The sequence below is a fragment of the Labeo rohita genome, chromosome 11 (assembly GCF_022985175.1).
Source record: "Labeo rohita strain BAU-BD-2019 chromosome 11, IGBB_LRoh.1.0, whole genome shotgun sequence".
NCBI lineage: Eukaryota > Metazoa > Chordata > Actinopteri > Cypriniformes > Cyprinidae > Labeo > Labeo rohita.
The window spans coordinates 7,972,533-7,989,045 of NC_066879.1; the positions used below are offsets into that span (position 1 = coordinate 7,972,533).

Sequence of the window (16,513 nt, forward strand, 5' to 3'; positions counted from 1 at the left end):
AGTCGGCACAGACCATAAAACATATCAGAATTCTACACAAAATGCCTATTTTATAGCAATATGAATAAGATTGTGACTGTCATAAGCTGTCAAATGCAACTTCACTGCAGGGTTGCCAGGTTTTCACAACAAATAGCCCAAAAGTAGCCCAACTGTGTTTCGAGGGGGTCCCCCAGGAAAAAAAATCGCATTCTGGGGGTAAAATACACGTTTTTTTGGCTGGATAGCATACCAAATCCATTCTAAATATTACGTTATTGGGGTCGCTTTAACAGTGTTAAAGTAGCCCAATTCCACAGGAAAACCACGGACTTGGTAACACAGCTTCACTGAGCTCTGATCCAAGTGGTGAAATAATGGAAATGCTATTGGCTTTTTAAAAAGTAAAGATAATAAAGATTAAAAAATCAAGTGGGGCTGTCGACGTGATAGCCTTGTGGGCAGTGCACTGACATACAGCGTTGTTGCGCTACGGGCGTCTCGTGTTCGAATCCGACTCGAAGACCTATCCCAATCCCGCGCCCTATCTCTCCCACTTTGTTTCCTGTCCATTCTGATCTGTCCTGTCATAGTAGAGGCTAAAAATGGCAAAAAAAAAATCTTAAAAAAATATATAAATAAATAAAAATAAAGCTGCGCTGCTTGATGCCTGTCTTCCCGTTTTAGTTGAAATTACATCAACACACAGAATAACGCTGCGTGTTTCAAAGCACTTTAGTGGAGCTTAAAGTTGCCCAATTCCACGAGAAAACCGTGGACTTGGCAACACTGACTGGCAGAGTGAACGAAGCTTGAGAATCTTGTGAGTGGTGAGGGCGAGGGGCCCACCACAAGTACAAACAGTCGCTATTATGTCACAATATCACAGCAATCCTGTCACATTTATGGAAAATAACATCAAAAGCCCATTATCCATGGTGTTACTACCAAAAAAAAAAACAAAAAAAAAAACATGGTTACTATAGTTAAACCAATATGGTAGTAAAACTGTGTTCATAATTAAGGTAATACATTAAATTAATACGTAAGACACACCAATGTGCAATATCAAGCAGCAAAACCAGCTTTGTACAGCTAAAAATAGCCGGATGCGAGTCCAAACTTAATAAAAAGAGTTGAAACATTACAATTAATATAAAATAGGCTATATTTATTTTTCAATTAACTTTGGTGCATTCTGTAACCACTGATCTTGAAATGTATATTTTTATTTTGTGTGTTTTTATACGGTTTGCATATGGGGATCAACTGCGGTTTCATTGAAAGCAAAAAGTGTGAACCCCCAGCAAGCTGCTGCCGCTGAAGGCCTGGAGAGATGCCCGACAGCCCGCTGGCCATGTCTCTGCTGAGCACCCCGTGCCGTGATGACCTCTTGAATCAAAGCCAAAGAACAGTGGCTGGCCGACACACTCTTCCCCTTGATTTCCCATCGATTCCTGTGGACACATCCTCATACTGTCCCTGCAGTTAAACAGTGCTGTTATTGAAGTGGCTGTCAACAGATAAGTGATCATTCTAATGGTGTGTTGCGGACGGAATCACTAGGACATCCTTTGTATCTAATGGTGTAACATGCTGATTTGTCAGTGAATAAGAATGATGGATATATAACATGGCTGTGTTTGTCAAGTTCAGCACCTCCCTATGGTTGTCATAACACTTGAAGAACAACATTTATTTTATTACAAAAATTTTATTACGTACTACAGCATTACAAAACAAAATGCACGGTTTATATTTACAATAGGAAAAAAATAAGACATTCACTCTGTGGCTGAGAGAAAACAGGCTTGCAGGACATGTTTCTATGAAAATAAAGGTTGCTTTGTTGTTTAGATCTATACGTTGTTCACAATAAGAGATCCATGCATTTCATGCATTCTGGTCCTTATGTTAGTGTGGAGGGGATTCTTCTCCAGAGACCTCCACACAGACAGTTCTTGATCCAGCGCTGCTCCCACTGTCTCATGGCGTTGGTTTTATTTGGGGATCTCAGCATGGTGACACAGCCACACCTAAACATACCAGAGAGACAGGAACTCATTGAGGAGTGCTGCTAAATATAGTCTGTGAAGGCAGAGTCTTGGTACAGATGCCAGCATTATATGTGAAGATGAAAGATTTGCAGGCTCAAAACCCACAAAAGAACATAGCACAATGCAGTCTGTTTAAAACTCTTATTTTTGTATGAAAGGTACTTTCATTTAGCACTTTTATCCTTCACAAACTCTCTTTCTCTCTCTCTCCGATCAGTAACATTATTTTTTAAAGAAATTCATACTTTTATTCATCAAGGATGCATTAAAATTAAATGGATCAAGTGATAGTAAAAACATTTATAATGTTACAAAAATTCTATTTGAAATAAATTCTGTTCTTTTGAACTTTCTATTTATCAGAGAATCCTGAAAAATGTATCACAGTTTCCACAAAACCAATAAACAGCACAACTGATTTCAACATTGATAATTCATGTTTCTGGAGCAGCAAATCAGCATATTAGAATAATTCCTAAAGGATCATGTGACACTGAAGAGTGGAGTAACGATGCTGAAAATTCAGCTGTTCCATCACTATAGCTATAAGTTAATTCACATTTAAATTAACATTTAAATTAATAGTACTAATAGTAGTCAACAGTTTATACAAGTAAATTTCTTTTCAAGCGATACCTTGTGCAGGCTTTGCTGTCCTCTGTTGGAGAGATGCCCAGATGTAAACATCGCAGGTGGTCCATCCTCTGAGATGCTGGACTTCTGAAACAACAACACCAAAACGGAAATGAACTAACCACTGGCAACAATTAAAACTTATTATCAGACAATTTTCTGTCAAATTAGTCTGCCATTTTGGAGCTTGGCTTCCCAGTCCTCAACTTTAATTCAATTGAAATTAGTGTTGTCAAAAGCACCAGTATTTTGCTAAACTTCGTTCGATACCTGTATTGCAAAAATGTGATGATACCAGCCTTTCCACTGTGTTGAGTACCAGGTTGCTCAATACGCCAGGGTATGTTCAGTGTGAGTTTAATTATAACTATTATAACTAACAAAATGTAAACAATGTAATGAAGAAATTCATTGTGCAGATAGACAGATTGAGTTTTAGTCAGTGGGCTTGCGCTGCAGCTGGACTGAAATATCAGCATCATTGATTATAAAGGGAGCGCTTTTTGCTCAATTTCTGTATATCACTTTGCCCACTTTCTGTATGTAACCCTTTCATGATTTGAATAAAGTTTAAATTTTTCATACTGCTAAGTACACACTGCACAGTTTCATACAGTATATAAGCCTGCTTCTTTTTGTAGTTTGTTTGTATCTCGCAATTCTGACTTTTTTTCTTGTAATTCAGATTTTTTTTTCTTGCAAAATGCAAGTTTGCATCTCACAATTCTGACTTTTTTCCTTGCAATTCTGATTTTTTTTCTTGCAAATGCAAGTTTGTATCTTGCAATTCAGATTTTTTTTCTCGCAAATGCAAGTTTGTATCACAATTCTGACATTTTTTCTTGCAATTCTGACTTTTTCTCACAAATGCAAGTTTGTATCTCAAAATTCAGGCTTTTCTTGCAATTCTGAATTTTTTTCTTGCAAATGCAAGTTTGTATCTCACAATTCTGATTTTTTTTCTTGCAATTCTGATTTTTTTTCTTGCAAATGCAAGTTTGTATCTCACATTTCTGATTTTTTTTCTTGCAATTCTGACTTTTTCTCGCAAATGCAAGTTTGTATCTCGAAATTCAGACTTTCTCACAAATGCAAGTTCGTATCTCACAATTCCGACTTTTTTTCTTGCAATTCTGATTTTTTTTCTTGCAAATGCAAGTTTGTATCTCACAGTTCAGATTTTTTTCTTGCAATTCTGACTTTTTCTCACAAATGCAAGTTTGTATCTCGCAATTCTGATTTTTTTTCTTGCAATTCTGATTTTTCTTCTTTCTCGCAAATGCAAGTTTGTATCTCGCAATTCCGACTTTTTCTTGCAAATGCAAGTTTGTATCTTGCTATTCTGGCTATCTTGCAAACGCAAGTTTGTATCTCACAATTCTATTTTTTTTTCTTGGAAATGCAAGTTTGTATTTTGCGATTCTGACTGGCAATTGTGAAAAAAGTCTGAATTGCCAGTTTATGTCAATAAAAAAAAAAACTGTTTCTACTGCAGTTTTTCAAAATATTCCTTTTTCAAACTGGCTAACTTTTTGTAATATATGGGAATTTTTGCAAACTTGACGTGTTTACATTGGGCATATTTTCAGATCAATTTCAGAAGACAATTTCATTCTGTGCAATTTGAAGGGTAATGGAAACATAACTAATGACACAGCAAAAGATGGGACAAAAAAACTGATGTCAAAATAGATTTGTGCATTAAGTCTTGTAGTGCAAGTGCAATAGAGCTGATAATTGTTCTGTTACCTGTAATGCATTTCTTTGTTTTTCATTTCATTACTAACTTTTCAGTTGATATTTTTAATGTAATGTTTGTGAATAATTAAATAAAAAATATTAAAATAAAATAGTTACATTAGTCTACAGTACCAAAATTGGTATCGAGAACATTGAAATTTTACTGGTATTGGTATCAACTACTGAAATTTTGATACTGTTACAACACTTACTGAAATTTTTGGTGAACTATCCCTTGAAGAAACCCATAAAGGCTCACCTGAACACCTCCACCTGTGCATTGGGGTTGACTCCAGGCAGTGTGTACGGTTTGCCGAACTGCAGTCTGAGCGGGTGTTTGCTCTGGATCTTAGTGATGACGCCATCGTTGATGGGCAGCCAGTCCATGCTGGGTACCAGGAGCTGACTGGGCAGCAGACAGCACTCATCAATCAACGTCTCATCCGGGTCCTGCGGGTGACTCTCATCTCGAGCTGCCAGTCAAAAGGAAAACGCAAAACAGACTTAATTTTTTAATAACTCTTCTCACTTGTTGCCTCAAAGCATGACAGAGAGTCTAACTCACAGCAGAGCCAGAGTTTGGTGAGTAGACGGAAGAGCAGAAACATGCTGTCCTGGTTGTCAGATGTGGCCGTGTAGATGGGCAAACAGCCTGGTTTCAGCAGGCCCCAAATACGGATCATCACCAGCATCTCTCTGAGCATGCCCAGAGACGCACCGTCCCGCAGGAACCCAAACCCTGGACGCACAATGGAGCCCTGCAAAGATATTCAGTCATAAAGTACCATGTTAAACACAAAACCTGCAGGACAATGACTGCTAAAGGTAAAGGTCATCCAGTTGAGCTCACCTGGTTGGGCAAGTTTGCCAGCAGATAAAGAACAAAGTCTCCCACCCACTGAATGAGCTGCTGGAGGGACTGAAGGGGCGGACCATCCAAAACAAACTCCTCCGTCTTCAGGTTGATCATCACCTTATCAATGTCTAAACACATTAAATCACCAATAATTGCCACTGAGGTGCATTCACATTCAGAAAATTTCAAAAAACAGTCCGTTTTCTATTGTCAGTAGCAGTGTTGGGGGTAATGCATTACAAGTAACATGAGTTATGTAATCAGATTTTTTTTTTTTTTCAAGTAACTAGTAATGCATTACTTTTAAATATACAATGAAATATCTGAGTTACTTTTTCAAATAAGTAATGCAATTTACTTTGTTTTCCCATTTAATCACTGTTCCCGTGATGAGAGAAATTGGTATTGAGGTTCTTATTCATTTTGGTGTGAGAGGACCCTGATGGTGTGTGCACATCAAAAGCAAATTTAGTTATTTCCACGAGTAAATTACATACGAAGTCAATGCAAAGACACGGATAGACATGAATTTGTGCCAAGACAATGCAAATCATGTGATTTGGGCAACGCAATTGGCACAAACGCGTGATATCAAGTCTTCGTGTGACGCGTTGTAGCCAGTCAGAGAAGAACTTGACGGACATGTCTAGTTTGACAAGTCCAGTTGTATCAGAAAACAGAGGAAAGCATTATGCAATGATTTTATTCACGTGAGTGACAAGATAACATCCTGCGAGTAATCTATGCATTGAGAATTTTCGCTTTGCGTTTGGTGTGCACACAGCATTACAGTTGCCAAAAATATTTGAAACTTTTGGGTTTTTTGTTATTAAAAAATGCCTCCTCCAACTCTCATGCTCCTCTATTTCCCTCAGGGATCTATTTTGGGTCCTCTTTTGTTTACTATTTGCATGTTACCCTTAGGTCAAATTATGCATAGTTATGACATTGATTTCCACTGCTATGCAGACGATACGCAATTGTATGTACCGATAAAGCCTAGTATCACCAATACATACTATATAATTTCCTGCTTCACCAAGATTAAAAACTCTGTGTCGAAAAATAGTCGTAGTAGTAGAATTAATAATCTCTCCTTTAGTCTGAATGCTCCTAAAAAAACAGACTGCGAGAGGGTAACTGTAAATGCATGTGCCTGCTGTGCACTGTTTTCCTGATGCCACTGGGCCGGCAGTTGCAAATTCACGAGACCAACGCGAAAGTTAGCAAAATCTGCATGTGGAATTTTTTCGCCCTTGGACAGAACTCCCAATTGCATACATTCCTATTGCAATTAACAGAAGTTGACTGAAATTTTCAAATTAGTGGTAAAAGTGACCTAACCTTTGTGTCAATTATTGTGATTATCTTAAATCAGTGGTTCTCAAAGCGTGGTACGAGTAATACTAGTGGAACGCAGAGGAATCACTAAATTAAATATAAATTAAGGTTAAAACACAATGCAACTTAATTTAATCTTTATTTACATGTACAGTTTTTATTTAAGTTTTAGGTACAACACATTTTAATTTAATTATGATTTAAGTTTTTTATTCACCTGTTTGTCAGCACTGTGCAAAAGTTAAAGTGGATGACAACAATAAATATTCTTATTAGGAATAAAACTGCCTTGCTTTTGAACTGTGCAGAGCAGTAGCTGAATAGTTAGGCCTACTATGCTACTGTAAATTAATGCTGTCATTATGGTGGTATTTGGAGAGCCGAATATTTTCTGAGTTGGTACTTGGTATAAAAAGTTTGAGAACCACTGTCTTAAATAATTGTGATAAGATGAAATAACGACAATGTGACATTTAATTAATCATTACAAAAGGCCTACTCTGAAGCATATTTTACAGTGGCAGGTTATTACCAGTGTCAGTGTTTTTGGCACAGATCTCAGAGAGTCGGTCTCCAGGACTCTTGTCGGGGGTGTTGAGCACATGAGGTCTTAGTAAAGACTTCAGCGTGGAGCTGATGGCGATGAGGAGCAGTTTAGCATGGAAATCACAGGCTCTTGCTGCAGTGGCTGATGACAGTTTACACAGAGATGCCTTCACTGCTACAATACGGGTAGACAAAACCTTCACCGCAAGTCATAAAAGAGAGAAAAAGCACAATACAGGTTAAAAAAAACCAACTGATTTGAAGTCAAAATCTCTATAATAGCAGAATGATCTACCTGCTGGAGTGCTTGGTTTTGTCTCATGTACTCCTCGTGAAGCTTCTCCAGAAGGTTATGCACCATGCTGGGCTGAGCATGCAGCAGGACGTCCCACCAGTCGTATCCCGTCACCATGCAGTACTCCAGGAGGAACAGCAGGTGCCGGAGGGATGTGTTAATGTCCAACATTTGCCCCATGGATGGAGACACTCGGAGCATGTGCAACTGAAACCAGAAGAGATGAACTATAAGATCTGAGGGTGCTTCTGTCATCTCTAGGTGTCATGCTGTCATACCTTGCCGTGATTGTCCACTCCCACCAGAGCCAGAGATGTCCAGGAGAACTGAAGGGCTTTGAAGTGCAGCGTCGGGCCGCCGGCTCTCTGACGTTTAATGGCAGGTTCTTCTCCGACACGCTGGGAGGAACCAGACGAACCGTAGAAGACTCCCATGGTGTGCAGAGAAAGGCGATGGAGAATCTGGATGCTGCCATCGTGGAATGCAAGAGCAAGACCTGAGGACCACAAAATAATCATCAACCTAAGCCATGTTAAACCTATGTTCTTTAAAGTAGTAAAAAGGATAACATAGCCCTACCGAGGCCTGGGAAGAACTTGGTATCTGAGGCGACTTTGAGATCAGTGTTCGAGATGGAGATGGGAAGTTTAGGCAGAGCAACAGCAGACACACGGTCCAGGTCATTGGTCGCCGAGAGGATACGCCACTTCAGAATCATTGGCTGCTTTTCACCCACTAAAGATGGTGAGGAAACCAACAACAAACATTTGACTTCTGATGACATCAGCAAATTATCAGACAGAGGAACAAACTTTCACCCGAGCATGTGGATATTTTTGTTTTTCTCAGCATTAACATGCGAAACAATGTAAACACAGGCCGTCTTGAGTGCATGTATGTACATTCTGTACTGCAATTGGCACGGTTTGCTTGTATTTTCTGTTTTCTGTATATAAAGTTTATATATATATATATATATATATGTATTTTTTTTTTACACGTTTTCAACCAAAATAAAACATTGAGATATTTAACGTAACGTTGTAGAACATTGTGTATAACTGCTAATCATAAGCTTGTCCAGAAATTGTGACAAAAACATGATAATTAAAAATAACGTCTTTCTCATTAGACCTCATTTAAATAAATGCATATTTGAATATTTGATATTTGAATATTTGAGATTACGGTTTTTAAAGTTTTAAATATGGATATTTTTCTTACACAAAGGCATCGACTCACTTCAGAAGGCTTTTATTAACCCCCTGGAGCTGTGTGTACTACTTTTTATGATGGATGGATGTACTTTTTTGGACTTCAAAATCTCAACACCCATTTACTATTATAGGCTATTATAAGGTGGGCAGTCTTTAAAGAGGTTAGTTGTGGGTTTGAGTCTCGTGGGGGTGTCGGTGCTCTCTCCACCCTCAATACTACGACTGAGGTGAGACCCTTGAGCAAGTCACCGAACCCCCAACTGCTTCCTGGGTGCCGCAGCATGCTCTGGGTGTGTGTTGATGGTGTGTTTTCATGATGTGTGTTTACTACTGTGTGTGTTCACTTGGATGGGTTAAATGCAGAGCACAAATTACGAGTATGGGTCAGCATACTTGGCCACACGTCACGTCCCTTTCCTTTTTTTTTTTTAAATCTTGGAAGAGCCAGAACATTTTTTATATGTAACCTGATTGTATTCGTCTTAAAGAAGAGTCATATACACCTAGGATGGCTGAGGGTGAGTAAATCATGCGGTAATTTTCATTTTTGGGTGAAATATCCCTTTAAATTTCATTCCAATCCAAAGAACTACTGCAGAATAAAGAAGCTTAGTGTGTATATATATGTATATTAAAAACACTGCATTACAGTAATTTTAACATTTTAAAATTAAAAAACACTTCCACATCTGGTTTAATGTAACTTACCCACAGGTGATCGATGTTGGAAGATATTATTAACTGGGAGACCCTCCTTTCGCAAAGACCAGCACTCTACAATGCTGGCCATCTGACTGGATGCACAGAGAAGCACCTTCAGAAACACAGGAATCACACACACATATAAAAGAACTGGAAAACAGCTTATAGCATGAAAATTAGGGAATTAACATCTAATTTCTGACAGACATTGACCAAAAATGATACAACTTGTATACTAGATTATGACATTGCATTATATACTGTTGTAACGTTTGGGGTCAGTAAGACTTTTTTTTGGAGAGAAATTAATACTTTTATTCAGCAAGGACGCATTCAGTTGATTTAAAGTGACAATAAAGAAATAAACGCTGTTCTTTTTGAACTTTCTATTCATTAAATAATCCTGAAAAAAAGTATCTTGGTTTCCACAAAAAACGTTTTCTACTGTAATAATAAACATGTTTCTTGAGCAGCAAATCAGCATATTAGAATGATTTCTGAATGATCATATGACTGAAAATTCAGCTTTGCATCACAGGAATAAATTAGCTTATAAAATATATTTAAACAGAAAACAGTTATTTTAAATTGTAATAATATTTCACAATATTACTGATTTTACACTATTTTTTATAAAATAAATGCAGCCTTTTCTGTGCACTAAACATAAAAAAATCTTACTAATCCCAAATGTATGAAAAATAACGTATATACAATTTTATATACTAATCTATACAATTTTGTCTAAAAATTACAAAAATGAATTGTAATAAAATGAAAAACTACTTTTTTCATTTTTAATATTTACATTTTAAACAATTAATTCTTATTACTACAAGGGAACTTTACGCATCACAAGGTTATAACGTACAGTATGAAAAATGAAGTTCTTCTTTGAAAGCATGGATGATGTCGGTAATCTCACCTGTTCTGAGTTTTCACGTGTGAGGAATTTAAGGTGTGTGACTGCAGGATATTTGTCCCTCCGGACCGGGTCGGTGGTGCAGCGCATGAACAGCGAGGGCAAGAGCTCGGTGTCGATGCGGCACTTTTCGTTCACCACGCTCACGCACACTTTATAGAACTGCACCGGAGAAGAGCTGCTGCCATCGGTGGCCGCCACTACTATGTTCCCGCCGCCCGTGAAGGCGATGTCAGCCAGCGCCACACGGCCTCTCAGCCTGCACAGGCTCTCGCTGGCCGTCAGCAGAGTCCCGTTTGGCTTGAGCAGTGACACGGTCACCAGACCACTCACCGTCACTGCTAACCAGCCCTCCATGGGCTTCCCGCCAAACAACGTGAGAGAGGGAGAGAACTTCACCCGGGAAAACTTCTCTCCAAAGTTCGTAGAGCCAGACTGAAGAGAAACAAAAACATCAGGGTGTTAGTGAGTTAGTTATGTTTGCGTGTTTAGTTAAGTATGGAGATTTCCTTGCCTTTTCAACATGCAGGGCGAGTTTAACTCCGTTGTGTAACCACGAGAGGGCTACGATCGGGTCTCCGTCCACTGAGCTGCTCTGTGTGCACTCCCAGCTGTTCACCAGGTGCTCTGCCATTCCCCAACACTTGATCTGACCATCACCATCTGCGGACAACAGCCTCGAACCTGGCGTACCACAAAACACAACCACATGATCATAACAGTCAGATCTATTTAGAATCATCAAGAACATGTCTGGACCACATTTAATAGCCAATTTAAAAGAAAAAAAGAATATATATATATTTTTTGCATTATAAAAATATATATATATGTTTTTAATTATTTGCAATGTGACATATTTACTACAATAAAGCACATTATTGATGGAATTGATTATTTCTAAATAAATAGGTACATTTAATTAATTTATTACATTTAGTGTCATTTCGGGATTATTCGTATGCTATTACAGTTGTTATTAATATTTTGAATTCGCTTTAATTTATATATTTTTAGCTTTCATTTTGATTTAGTTTATTTTTGGTAATTTTGTTAGATGTTTTTGTCATTTTTATTCGTTTTTATATATTATTATTTAGGTTTAATTTTTAGGTTTTTAATTCTCATTTCAATTTTAGTTATTACTTCCAACGAGTAGTTTTAGTACATATTTCAGTTGTTGCAAAGGTGATATTTCTAACAATAAGTAACAATAATTACCGTGATTTGCAGTATTTTGGTTCTATATTTCATCATATTCTATATATTTTCTTATCCAATCATAGTTTTTATTAATTATAATTATTATTTTATTAATTATAAGTTTATTTTTTAGTAATTTTGTCAGCTGGCTGTCAATTTTATTTATTTATTTTTGTTGATAATTCTAATTTCAGTTTTAGCTATTATTTTCAATTAGTAATTTTAACGCATATTTAAATTATTTGCCATAGCAACATTTCTAATTTTTGTTTAGTTTGAGTTTTTCCATCTAATATTTATTTTGATTTATTTTAACAGTCTTAGTTTTAAATAATAATAGTCCTGATCTGCAGTATTTTGGTTCTTTATTTTACATTTCCCCTTACATTTTTCATTAATCTATAATGAAAACTTAAAGATTATTTCTGTTAAAAATACAGTAAAAATAAATTAATTAATTTAAACCTTGTTTAAACTGCAAAATATAGTAGCATCTGTCTTTTTTTGAGATTATTTGTATTGTGACATACTTACGACAATAAAGTGCATTATTTATGGATTTAATTATTTCTTATTAAAATGGTACATTTAATTATTAACTCAATTTAGTGTTATTTTAATATTATTCATATCCTATTATAGTTTTTATCAATATTTGGTATTACTTTTATTTGTTTTTTATTTTCAGATTTCATTTTAATTTTAGTTTATTTTTCAGTCATTTGTAAGGTGTTTTTGTCATTTTTATTTATTTATTTATTGTTTGTTTGTTTGTTTAATTTTTATGTTTTTTAATTCTCCTTTCAGTTTCAGTAACTATTTTCAATTTGTAATTTTAACACATTTTTTCATTTTTGTTTAGTTTGAGTTTTTCATCTAATATTTATATTTATATTATCATTTTATTTTAGATTTATTTACATAGTTTCAGATAACAAAATTACTGTGAATTACAGTATTTTGGTTCTGTATTTTACATTTTCCCTTATATTTTTCATCAATCTATAATAAAAACATGTGAAACATTTTAAAAGACATAAAAAAAACAATTAAATTAATCTTCATACATATATAATATATATCATTTATATTCTTTATATATACACAATATAATTGCATCTATTGTTCTGTCTCTAATTTATGCAGATTAAAAGAAAATGACATTGCAGTTATACACTAAAATGACTGTATTACAATAATGGAAATACAAATTTAGAATAATGAGGGGGAATAAATTAGTAAATAATAGGAACTAATAATATTTTGTAAATAATGTCACAGGCACAATGTACCTTATGCAAAATATAGTTTTCCATTTGTCCTTTTTGAGTGAAATATGATCTTGACATGTTCCAGAGGTTTCACTCATTTCATTATTAATAAATGAATCATGATAACTGACCTGACTGGTCCCATTCCAAGCAGGAAATGACCTCGGTGTGACCGGAGTTGATGGAATACACATCCCAGGGGTGATCAGTGTCAATGATGTGTATCATATGACTCAAATCTGCAGCAGAAAAAAACATTAGTTCATAAATAAAACATTCCCTTATTATTACTGTTGCGAATACAGTCTCAGATCACAAAAACACTGATGCTCCAAGTATCTCTAATTCAGAACCAACTAAAAGTGTATGCTTTTCTTCATCATTCATTTATAACTCACCAACAGGTCTGGTAATATTGGTAATAAAGGCATTGTCCAGACCTTTGTCATCCTCCTCATTCTTCAGGTCAGTGGTGAAGGCGATCAGGTTTCTACATGACCAGGCGCACACCAGAGGGATTGACGGACAGTGGTTGCTCTTGGGTCTCTTCTCCCACTCGCAAACATACGCGATCTCCATCATACAACGAATTAAACTGAAGGTTTATGAGCACAGCTAACGTTACCTTTACTGAAGAGCTTTAGTGTGTAGACAATTACTGTGCAAGTCAATAAAAGCAAACGCTTAGCATGCAAAAAACTAGACAAGAACAGAGCTAAAAGATGTGAATAACTGCTATAAAACTACATGCTCGTACTTTTAAGTTAGAAAAGAAAGAAATATGTTTGGGTAAAACTTCCCTGGCATTCCGAAATCTATTTTATTTTCAGTAATATTATCTGCACTTTGAAGCAGCACATCACTGAACGTCTATATTCGCCGCTTCTTTCCGTGTTTAGAGACTCAACTGCGATCTGTCGCCCCCTAAAGGACTGGAGGACGACTATATATATATATATATATAAAAAAAAAAATATATATATATATATATATATATATATATATATATATAGTATATATATATATATATATATATATATATATATATATATATATATATATATATATATATTGATTACTACATTAAATATTAACATGGAGGACGACTATAAATGAAAAAAAAACATGAAAAATGTAAGAGGAAATGTAAAATATAGAACCAAAATACTGCAAATTAGGGTTATTATTATCTAAAACTATTGAAATAAATCTAAAATAAAATAAATACATTTAAATATTAGACAAAAATGAGAAATGTTAAATATGAAATATTGAATAATTGATTAATAATTTAATATTGAGTACTGAATAGTTGGATAATAAATTTATTTATAATAAATAAATTGAAATATGCATTAAAATTACTAATTGAAAAACATAACTAAAAGTGAAATGATACTTATAAACCTAAAAATTAAAACAATTTTTCAAGAATGCCTGTAATATATTAAGTGATTACTACATATATATATATATATATATATATATATATATTAGTTTATAGTCGTCCTCCATGTTAATATTTAATGTAGTAATCAATATATATATATAGATTACTACATTAAATATTAACATGGAGGATGACTATAAATTAATATAAATATATATATATATATATAGTAATCTTGAAAAATTTTAACATAACATAATGAAATCTTATATTTCTATTAAAATACTTTATAAATAAATAAATAAATCTCCATAATAACCTTATTTAAATTGCAAAATATTTATACTATATAGTAGCATCTGACTAAAAGAAAAAAAACATCATATTTTGCATAATAAAACTAAAGCTTTTTTTTTACGATTGTTTGCATTGTGACTTACTTATGACAATAAGGCACATTCTTTATGGATTTAATTATTTCTTATTAAAATAGTACAATTAATTATTAACTTAATTTATTTACTTTAGTGTAATTTTAGTGTTATTCATAACTGATTATTGTTTTTATTCATATTTTATATTTGTTTTCATGTTCATTTTATTTTAGTTTATTTTTTTGTATTTTGTCAGGTGTTTTTGTCATTTATTTATTTATTGTTTTACTTTTTAGGTTTATAATTCTCATTTCATTTTTAGTTATGATTTTCAATTAGTAATTTTAATGCATATTTCAATTTATTTATTATAAATAAATTTATTATCCAATTATTCAGTACTCAATATTAAATTATTCAATATTTCATATTTAACATTTCTCATTTTTGTCTAATATTTAAATGTATTTATTTTATTTTAGATTTATTTCAATAGTTTTAGATAATAATAACCCTGATTTGCAGTATTTTGGTTCTATATTTTACATTTCCTCTTACATTTTCCATCAATCTATAATGAAAACTATAAATATTCAAAAATGTCATAAATATTAAAACTATATTACTTTATTAAATCTATCTATCTATCTATATATATATATATATAGTAATCACTTAATATATTACAGGCATTCTTGAAAAATTTTAACATAACATAATGAAACCTTATATTTCTATTAAAATACTTTATAAATGAATAAATAAATAAATCTCCATAAAAACCTTATTTAAATTGCACAATATTTATACTATATAGTAGCATCTGACTAAAAGAAAAAATACATCATATTTTGCATAATAAAACTAAAGCTTTTTTTTTTTTTACGATTGTTTGCATTGTGACTTACTTATGACAATAAGGCACATTCTTTATGGATTTAATTATTTCTTATTAAAATAGTACAATTAATTATTAACCTAATTTATTTAATTTAGTGTAATTTTAGTGTTATTCAACTGATTATTGTTTTTATTCATATTTTATATTCGTTTTCATGTTCATTTTAATTTCAGTTTATTTTTAGTACTTTTGTCAGGTGTTTTTGTCATTTATTTATTTATTGCTTTAATTTTTAGTTTTATAATTCTCATTTCACTTTTAGTTATGATTTTCAATTAGTAATTTGAATGCATATTTCAATTATCCAACTATTCAGTACTCAATATTAAATTATTCAATATTTCATATTTAACATTTCTCATTTTTGTCTAATATTTAAATGCATTTATTTTATTTTAGATTTATTTCAATAGTTTTAGATAATAATAACCCTGATTTGCAGTATTTTGGTTCTATATTTTACATTTCCTCTTACATTTTTCATCAATCTATAATGATATATATATATATATATATATAATATATATATATGTACATATATATATATATATATATATATATATACTGCCATCAGGTTCTCTCAAAACTGTACACCTGTAAAAATATTTTTTATTACTGTATTTGAGTGTATTATATCTAGTTTTGTTGCCTGTACTAGTAAATAATAATAAATAATATTTTTGTTTCACGTGTTTAAAAAACGTGTTTAAAATACTTTTTTGATCCTTTCCATTTATTTGTTTTAAATTTAATTTAAGCTTTTTTATGTATTATCTTTTCATCTGTGTCATTCGTTAACACTTTTATGTGTTTTTATTTTGTTCTCTTTATTAAGCAAATAAAATATATACATATTCTGATATGTGACCTGTGGTCATCCCACCACAACCATGCGCTATAACAAGTTTAATGTTAGAAATGATACTTCCACCGAGTGACATGTACCGTAGCTGCTGTACTGACTAGCCATTCCACTCTTGAATAGCTCGATAACGTATTTTAAAATAACTTATTTCCTCTCAAACAAGAGTAAACAGTTGGTACTTATAAACAAGGTGCTATTTTACCTTAGTACTTAAATTAAAT

General features: G+C 33.3%; 1 protein-coding gene across 2 annotated transcripts; it reads right to left on the reverse strand.

The window, feature by feature from the left end:
* Window positions 1-1,700: 1,700 nt before the first annotated feature.
* med16 (mediator complex subunit 16) lies at window positions 1,701-13,645 on the reverse strand. 2 transcript variants are annotated; one of them, XM_051122776.1, is made up of 14 exons: window positions 13,203-13,645; window positions 12,894-13,001; window positions 10,803-10,972; window positions 10,292-10,723; window positions 9,373-9,478; window positions 8,027-8,182; window positions 7,726-7,943; window positions 7,448-7,654; window positions 7,139-7,349; window positions 5,260-5,393; window positions 4,975-5,167; window positions 4,669-4,882; window positions 2,673-2,756; window positions 1,701-2,015 (listed from the first exon to the last, which is right to left on the reverse strand). In XM_051122776.1, exons 1-14 carry the CDS (start codon window positions 13,342-13,344, stop codon window positions 1,889-1,891), a joined length of 2,502 nt encoding a protein of 833 aa, XP_050978733.1. In that variant the 5' UTR covers window positions 13,345-13,645; the 3' UTR covers window positions 1,701-1,888. The 2 variants fall into 2 exon arrangements, with proteins under 2 accessions (XP_050978733.1, XP_050978732.1); XM_051122775.1 differs by having other exon boundaries at window positions 13,161-13,645.
* Between the last annotated feature and the right edge of the window lie 2,868 nt (window positions 13,646-16,513).

Excerpts from the sequence above, each read along its gene's own strand:
- med16 (XM_051122775.1), bottom strand. The coding sequence starts at position 13,344 with ATGATGGAGATCGCGTATGTTTGCGAGTGGGAGAAGAGACCCAAGAGC. Across the intron at positions 10,724-10,802 it reads TCGCCCTGCATGTTGAAAAG|TCTGGCTCTACGAACTTTGG; the intron begins GCAAGGAAATCT and ends GTTTCTCTTCAG. Across the intron at positions 7,944-8,026 it reads CAAGTTCTTCCCAGGCCTCG|GTCTTGCTCTTGCATTCCAC; the intron begins GTAGGGCTATGT and ends TGTGGTCCTCAG.